Below are 9,531 nucleotides of genomic sequence, written 5' to 3' on the forward strand. Positions count from 1 at the left end.
GAAATCTTTATGATCATAAGGAAGAATATATCAGCTGCATCTTTTGGTCAGAAATCATTGTTCATTCACAGAATCTTTATATAGTGAGTAGAAACTTACACACTTTAGGGCCATCTGCACCAGCCCGAGTTTTCAAATTAGCGTGCTATTTCCGATCAGACAAATTATCCCGATCTGAAAAGTCTCGAGATTATTTGCAATGGAGACGCAATTATCGCGTTAGTTCGTAAGATTAATCTCAAGATTGTAATCCCAAGTCAACTTGGGATTTTTTGCAAAATAGCGTATTATAGAATTATCCTGCTAATTTGCAGGTGCAGACGCACTTGGGATTATTAATTCACGGCGGCAGACCATAATGCATCGCTTGAACAGGAATCGTTCTTGCAATGGTGGAGACGGGTTTCTTGAATCTCGAGACTAATTACGAAGAGGGCCGATTGGGCTAAAATTTCGAGATTGAGCAAACTCGGGCTGGTGCAGCACCCCCTTTGGACTCCGGGGAGGGGGGGGGGGTTAGGTGGTGCTTGGTTTCCCTCTTTCAAAATAAAACTTTTTATTGAACAAAAAAACAATTTTCTTGGGGCTCTTCTGAAATGTAAAAGGGCTACTTCAGACTAGTTGGGGGTGCATTGCCATCCCTAGAAAGTCAGCGTGCAGAGTGTAATCAAGATTTCCCCTTTTGTGGTTCATACAGCTACCTACGCTGCAGCAGTACTGTACCGTATGTCCGATGACAAGCCTCAGGACTACAAGAAGAGGATCTCTGTGGAACTTGGTAACTCTCTCTTCAGAGGTGATTCTGTACCTTGGGGTGATGTGAGTATCAATGCTTCCTAAGGCTAAAGTCATTAGACTTCATACCCCATTCCCATCAACTTTCTTGAACTGATTTCCATTTTACCAGTGCAGGAAATCAGGCCCCGTGTTACAAAGAGTTATGATTGATCCAATCAATCGTAACTGTATGGAAATCCATTAGTGTCATAATTTTTTCGACAGGAAATTTGCAAAAAGTCCTTTGTAAACAAAGGAGAACACACCAAATTGTCAAGAAATCAATGAATTCATGGATATAAAAACATTCATGTCTAGAAAATCTTTTGAACAAACATGCATTTATATGTTGACTTTGCTGGCTTTCCATAGTTGCGATTGATCGGATCAATTGCTTCAATCTCAACTCTTGGTAAGACGGGGCCAACGTTGCAAGATCACTTCCCAAGCTATCATAACTATCTCAACTGGTTTCCATAACCACTTAATGTAAAATTGTATTGTTGCTACTGGAATACTCTCCAGTTTAACCATTTTAAAAAGGCAATGCGGTCTTGAAAACAACATAGTGAATTTGCTTTCCTAACTGGTTGGGAAGACAAGACCTCTTGTGATCGCTTCCAAGACCATGTTCAGCATTCCCATTACACAATAACTGGAATGGGGTATACTAATTATGATCTTATTTCAGGCAAATTCCATCAAATGTCTACGTCTTAGCCTTTCTGAGTTTCACAGTGTGATGTCATCAACTTTTTACATTTTTTTTGGGGGGGGTGCAATATTCATGACAATATTTGAATAGAGCATGATAAAGAAACCCCACACACCAAATTTGACTTGAACTGGTTTGATATGTAGAAAGATGTTCATGGAGTACATCCATTATTTCAGACCCTTGAAATGTTCAACATGACTGTTTCCAATGCTTTAAAAAAATCATTAACCCCCCCCCCTGAAATCCAACTATACTTATTTACAAGCAGACAAGAAGAGAAACAGCATATGTAAATGTGGTGGACATAATCCCAAATTTGTATTGATAAAACTTCTAAATTTACAGAGAAAGACTGAAAAAAATTTGGAAAAACAATCAGATTGATGAAAATAGAGTGTTATTGAGGTAACTCAATAATCTAGGGAATTCAAGTTTTTGTAGAAGAAAAAACTTTTGAAGATTATATATTTAAATATTGAATATGAATATTTTACATCTTCAGGAAGACTGTTCCAGAATACAGGACCATTATGCGTTGTTGATTTTTGAAATGATGATAATTTCCTACATGAAATGCAATAGTTATTGTAGTAATCAAGAGTTTTCTTTCTTTGTTTCATTTTCAGCCTCTTGATATGCCATCTGATAACCAGATCCTCCCCCCTAGCTCAATGGGAGGGCATCCATCGGACCCTGGTTACCCTCAACATGGTAGCGTACATAGCCTTCATAGCAACCATGGTGAATATAGGCAGCCCCCACCACCAATGCAAGGTAAGTCTAGTACTTGTTTGTACATTTCTCCCAGAGGAAGTTGATTGAAATGTTCATTAATAATAAAATGGCTTGTAGGAATTTGTCATGCTGCAGTCTGTATGAAAGACTCCATACATTGTCTTTTGCTATGAGAAACTGATGATCTTTGACTCCCTGTATAAATGTATTAGTTTGGCAGTTTGGCAATCTCCATTTCCCAGTAATTGATAACTTGCTCGTATTTTTATAGATTTATTTTTTATATTTATTTTATTTTAGTATTTTTAAAATGTTTGTTTATTATTTACAACTTAATTTTTTTACATTTTTTAAAAAATATTTTTATTATTTCTTATTTTATTATTTTGTTGTTGTTGTTGTTGGGGGGGTTATGATACACTCTAGAGATGTTCAAGATTAAAGGGTTGGTCCAGGCTGGAAATATTTATATCTCAATAAATAGAGTAAAATTCACAGAGCAAAATGCTGAATATGTGATCAAAATTGGATAACAAATAACAAAGTTATTGAATTTTAAAGATTTGCATTATTCCGGTGAAACAGTTCTCGGAATGTCTTTATGAATATTCATTAGGTGGGCTGATGATGTCATATCCCCACTTGTTCTTTTATATTTTATTATATGAAATTAAGTTTATTCAAAATTGCTCTACCAAGAACTAAAACAATTGAATTGACAACTGATTAAGTTCATTGGTAATTTATTGCCGCATTTTATTTCATCATAATGGAGACACATCATTTACACATGTATGAATAAATGAAACATTTATGATTTCATGTATCAAATAAGAAAAAGGAAAGTGGGGATGTGACAACATTAGCCCACCTAATAAATATTCATAACGATGTGCATTAACTGTCAATAACTTTGTTATTTGTAATCCTATTTTGATGAAATTGTCAGCATTTTGCTTTGTGAATTTTACTCTATTTATTTAGATATAAATATTTTCAGCCTGGACCATCCCTTTAGTACCTTCACAGACTGTCCAATGTAATCTCAACCTTCTGTGTAATCAATGTTAGATGAGTCTTATTGAATTACTGACCCTTCACCAAAGCTTAACCCTATCTAGGCCGGGGTATTTTGGGAGTTCATATGGCCGGGGGGGCCTCCCAGGCCCCCCCTAAGATCTCGGCCGTTGACAGCGCGATCGCGCCGAAAATTGGCATGCTGGTTGCCTGGGACATAATCTCCAAGATTGTATAGTAATTTTTTTCGTGCGAATCGCTATTAAGTGATTATGCTAATTTATGCGTAATTAGTATGCAAAATCATACTTTTTCCTCTAACTCCCTAAATAAAGCTCCAAATGTACTAATTTTTGGTATTGAAACTCTTTGTGGTGTTCTTAGCAAGTGTACATGAAAAAAATTGCGATATCAAATCATTTTCTTATGTATTTTATTGTTTTTTGCAATTTCTTATGTATTTCTTTGTTTTTTTACCTTTTGTTTTTTCATTGTTTTTTCAATGAAATTTGTTGGGGACTCTTCTGTGATCATAAAAAGCATAAAATAAATACATTTAGAGCAGCAAAACTAAAAATAATCATACATTTATGAATTTTGGTTGAAAACACAATTTGCATTGACTTTGTACACGAAATCACGTTTTTGAGCAATTTTCGGTCTGACATGCACTTACATAATGTTACGTAATTTCGGAACCACATACCCGGAGGACGCAAAGTTGGTCTCAAAAGTTGCGCAAGACTTGAAAGTAAAAAGTCAGCGAGTGGCGCGGTCAAAAAATTTTGCGCGGCGAAAATATTGCGCGATTTGTTGAGGGGGGGGCCTCCGAGGCCCCCCCCCCCCCCCTGGATAAGCTTAAGACAGGCTTTAAACCAAAAAATACCGTATAGGTGAATGAAACCTCTTGCCACCATTTCAGCATATGACTAAGTGTAAGCCTTTCTTCTATAATTCCAAGGCTATCATGATGGAACTGGACCCATTGAGCCTATGATGCAGGACCTGGACCTCGGAGGGGGCGGAGATTTTGGCATGGATCCCAGCCTGCCCGACATGGGACCGCCATCAAACGATTTGAACCTTGACAGCATCCCACCCGCGGACAACACCGGCCTGGCGTTCTTCGACACCGATCTCTAAGCTGCATTGGGGTACCCAGGATTGGGGGCGTTTCACTAAGAATTATAAGTGAGTCATGCTTAAATGCTAATGTGCACATGACATTGATTGCGCAATCCTATTGATGACTATGCATTTGCGTGTAGCCCATGAACATGTATCTCACACATGTGAGTCATATTTAATTCTTTGTGATTATTGTGAAACACCCCCAAGAATGGTATAAACAAGCAATTTTTTTTTGCTACAAAGAAAGGCTCAGCATTGGTTCTGTCTGTGAGAACTGGGTACGTGATTGATAACAGCCCAATGTGTTTTCCTGTGTGTTACATCTATACGCAGGTGAATCATTGTGTACATAGATTGCTTGGTATATATAAACTCTCTGGAGTAAAGTAGAATTTTGTGACACTTCACAGATCTGAAGGTATCTCTACACCATTGATTATATGTACACCTTTGCATTGTAAATGGGGGAATGGTGTTTTTTTTTTGATAAGTTATTGAATTAGGTAACAAATCAAAAGAAATCCATAAGTTCTCATCTTTATTCATAAAATGAAACTTACACAAATATATTTATTGAATTTCATTTCTAGGAAAAGCCAGGAAACAAGAAATTTCATCATTCAGTTTTGATTAATGATTGATTAAGGAGACGGATGTTTACTCAGGCAAATTCAGTACTCATTGAAAAATTTAAACTTTTTGTGATAACATGTGGGCCGAATGTTTTTTTTATTGAAGTCAGAGTGATTTTAGTTGCTCAAATCAATAACGTCACTCTTTTTTATTCTACATGTATTCAGGTTTTGTTCTGCTTATTCTACCAGTTAATACTTTTAAATGTGAAATTATGAGCGAAAAATTATTCTTTAAAAGTTGAAAAGTTGGAAACAACCATTCTACAAAGGGCAAAAATGTGAAAATAGTCATTCTTTAAAAGGCATTTATGACAAAACTTCGAAAGTAATTCAATTGAAATTGGAAAGGAATCATTTTAAACCAAGTGGGATGAGCATGAAATCCCCCTGGAATATGGAGGTTTGGACAGGGTCAGTGCCAACGCTATGCAGGAGGGGGCTTCTGACTATATTACTGGTGACCTACTGAAAAGTGTCCTTTCCTAGGGACCTTGTCATAGTGGTGGAGCAGTAGTCGGTCTTTGCCTTCCAAAAATGCTGCCCAGTGGTTCTAGACTCGGGCTGAATAGTTACAATGCATCCCTTCAAATTCAGTAATGATTCTTGAAAAGCTAAGGATTTTCAAAATGGGATTTAAACAGAGGGGGAGATTACACATCAGGAGGAAATTAACCAGTATTCTTTATTTTGTACTTTGTGTGATTCTCGCCATTTCCAAACTTTTTTTTTCTTTTTTAAAGAGACTTTCATCATTCAGTTTCACATTTGCTATGTCACTTTCTGCCTGGCCACAAATACTGTTATGACAAAGAGTTGGTTATTGGGCAAGGGCATAATAATATTTATGCCAATTAATACAGTAACAGAATGTGTGACGCAAATTCAAAGCTGCCTGCTAATGTATTCAGGAAAATTTATCGACCAACTGTATGGATTTGATTACTGTTATTCATCAATTTCAACAGTTGTATTCTAGTTAGGTATTCACTTTTTTTCAGAGCATATTGTTGTATTCATTCATTCATTCTTTTATATTGACCTAAAAGAGGAGAAACAGACAAGTTTGTTGCTAGTAGTAAATATTTATTTGACTGTTTAGGGAGACACGTTCTTGTCGTTGGCCATTATTCATTCAAAGTTGACCACCTTTTTTGGAGTTACTAATATAACAATATTATGTTCAGCTGAATTTTGATATTATTTGGGGTTCACATTCTTAAATAAAAGTCAACGGATTATTCCTCCAAGGAAAGAAGACTTGGTGCAGAAGATTATGAAAAGAGGTTCTTATTCAAGTAAATCGAAATTCAAACCAATTGAGGCTTGTGGTAAAAATGGGTTAAGATAGACCACCTCTTCTGACCATTTTTTTCTAAAATAACTATGTAAATAACAACAGCATCATATTCATGATCTTCCCTCAACACTTTTTTTTCAGAAGTGAGTGGAGTTGGATTATGCAAAACAAATTACAATTTAGGACTAGCTCTTCATTGGGTTGGGTTATCTACAAGAAAGGGTATTTAAGGATCAAAATCTGTTTTGGTGTATTTATCATGATGTACATATCCATTCTTACATTTGTGAATAAAAAAAATATTGAATGCGTAAACATAATTTGTTGATGAATTTGAAGAAAAAAAAATGATTTGTATTCAAATTGTAAATTTTATCACGACTCTATGGAGCTGTTTTTAATAATATAATGTATGTATTCAACTCTCCTTTTGCTATTTGAAATTTCAATGAAGTGATTCTAATCCCAATTTGACATGGGGCTTCTTGTAAACCAAGCTGGAAGATTGAGGCAATCTAAAATAAAATCATGTTGCAAATATATTAAGATGTGATATTTGTTAGGTCTGGGAAGCATTTCATTGAACAAATGGTGGCTTGCGCTATCGTTATAAGCTACTGAAATCCTCGATTTCGATTGTCTTAGAGCAAATTAGTCGGTGAAAATCACTGGCAAAATCTTCAATGAAACCCTCCCCTGAGATTTTTAAGCATTTCAATTTTCAATGCAAACTTTTGGTTTTCTCGTTAGTTAGTCGATCATCTTCTATGTTTATGTGAATTGTTATGTTTGATACGTTGTCTTTAGGTTGTACTGAAATTGAGTGTTTTCATTGTTCTTTTAAAAAAACATTTTTTTATTGTATAAGCAATCTTAGCAGAAACGAACCTCCTTTAGCATTGCAGATAGTGGATGAATATTGAATGATATATGATTGTTATAGAGGAGTCAGATGTATGTTATAGAAACTTGTATATACAGAGCAAGTGGATCCTGCTTTACTCAAATAAGTTTGTAAGATGACGTAATCAGCGCCAGCTTTGAAAATAACCACCTGAACCTTCTCTTCCTCTACGACAGAAGATTAATGAAAATGAAAATAGAAATATACCCCAAAAGAATATTTTTATAATCTTCCATACAATGTAATTCTATGTGCTGGCATTTAGTATACAGATTAACATGTATTATTAGAAATGATATGCAGATCAATTTGTATAAAGGAGGTACTAAGCAGTAGCGACAGTAATCAAACAGTATTAGTGCACTTGTTTTTATTATTTTTTTTCAATTATTTTTATCTTCATGTGTATTCAAATGTACATTTGTATGGGGTTGTAAACTATACTGTTGTATTATTGCACCATTTAGAGACTGCTTTTTACAGCATGGCAAAGAAGTATCAATCATCACACATTCAACCATGATTTCGAAATTGCCTTCTTTGAAAAAGAAATTATACTGATTCTTCTGTTTTTTTTTTCATTCGAACCACTTGCTTAATTTAAGTCAAGTACCTAATAATGAAGAAAAATAATCCTTTGCATGATTATTTGTTTGGCATGTATATTTTGTTTCAAAAACAAGACTGCCTTTTTTTTTAAGTGTGGTTTATATGCACATGTGATCAACATGAAAATATCCCTCAAAATCCATGAATGAATACAGCCTTAGCTGTATTAAAAAAAAAATAATCAACCATTGTTAACCAGCCTCTATTGCTCAACAGTTTTAAATTTTCCTTCATTGCATATAACATATATCACACTGAAGAGATAATATGAACTACATAGGCTCGTATTCTGAAGTCAAGTTTAACTTAGACCATGGTCTAACTCTGTGCTAATATTATGGAAAGCCAAAAATGTCAAAATTTTTCTTACATTGTATGTTATGTTCACTGTGTTCTTTCCTAACTTGTGAATGGTGACAAATGCTATCTTATTTATCTTTTTGAAACAGTTGAGAATGATTTGAGAGAGAATTGAGCCGATACATTGAAATTATACTGCTAGAGATTTATGCCATTATTGGCTATCCATAGTTAAACCACAACTTTAAACCAGAGTTTAAATTAAACCCGACTTTAGAATACGGGCCATAGTGGCCAAGTACTAGGAGTTGTTGTGGCTTGTACCAAATTTGTATGTAGAGAGCATTCCCCAGTACTATTATCTTTATTTAAATCCCCAAACCGTTTGTTACTTTGAACTGTGTATGTACCCAAGCTCTTGTATATTGCACTAATAATGCGCTTGTAAGTTTTTAGTAGAATAAATAATGCAGATTCATTGTGTATACTGGTCTGTTTTTATTCGTGTCTGTTCTAGAAGTCAGTGTTGATTGTCATTTATTCATTTTCCTTTATTTTGGCTTATTGTTGAAAATAATTTAAAATAGACAAGTAACTTCCTCATTAACAGTCGGAAGACAAGAAAAGATGACAAAGTTAATATAAATTCATAATTTGACAAGTGAATGAAATAGTGATAATGAATTATTTAGTGTATTGTTGGTCTGGTCACTAACATTTAGAACCAGGGCAATGATACACCAACTTTAATGGGGCTAATTAAATTTTGGTGGGGGGGTCCATCATGCTCTAACAAAATCTGGTATAAAAAACGCTGATATGCAAAAAAAAAGATTTTTGTGACGTCATATTCCAGATAATGAAGACTCGTACTAATTCAACAAAATTGCAAATAAAACAAGGTTCACATGGCAGTATTACAAAAAGAATCTTTCAATGATCAAATAATCTGATAATTTACAATATATACAAAATTTATAAATCAGCTATGAAACATTCAACAGACTCACTAATTTCATGCACGTTTGATTAGTTATTTTTTTCAATAACTTTCAATTGTTTCAAGGGGATTCAAGTATTGCAATTCGATATTTAATAAGTGAGACAAGAAATATACCTCTGAATATTGTATAATACATAGAATATTGTATAATACATAAAATATTAACACAAACTGTTGCAGATTAAGAACAGACCTGCCAACCTCTGGGAATAAAAAACTTCTGTGATAAAAAAAACTCTATTTTCCCCCAAAAAATGTATTTCATAATAAAATGCTTGGCACACTCGCTCATCACAGCACTCAAGCTGCATGCAGGCTAAAATGCGCACTGCTCTTGCAGATGAAAAAAAAAAACGTTACCTGAAATTACATTGATCTAATAACCATATTTGTGTATGTTTTATG

General features: G+C 34.5%; 1 protein-coding gene across 2 annotated transcripts in view; it reads left to right on the plus strand.

The window, feature by feature from the left end:
- LOC446202 (beta-catenin) overlaps nucleotides 1-8,608 on the plus strand; it is a 53,338-nt gene extending 44,730 nt beyond the window's left edge. For both annotated transcript variants that reach the window (XM_041611369.1, XM_041611364.1), the window contains 3 exons: nucleotides 698-819; nucleotides 2,122-2,269; nucleotides 4,209-8,608. In XM_041611369.1, coding sequence (XP_041467303.1) covers nucleotides 698-819; nucleotides 2,122-2,269; nucleotides 4,209-4,390 — 452 coding nt within the window. In that variant the 3' untranslated portion in view covers nucleotides 4,391-8,608. The remainder of the gene's footprint in view (nucleotides 1-697; nucleotides 820-2,121; nucleotides 2,270-4,208) is intronic.
- The last annotated feature ends 923 nt before the right edge of the window (nucleotides 8,609-9,531 follow it).

This window comes from Lytechinus variegatus, chromosome 1 (assembly GCF_018143015.1).
Source record: "Lytechinus variegatus isolate NC3 chromosome 1, Lvar_3.0, whole genome shotgun sequence".
Taxonomy (NCBI): domain Eukaryota; kingdom Metazoa; phylum Echinodermata; class Echinoidea; order Temnopleuroida; family Toxopneustidae; genus Lytechinus; species Lytechinus variegatus.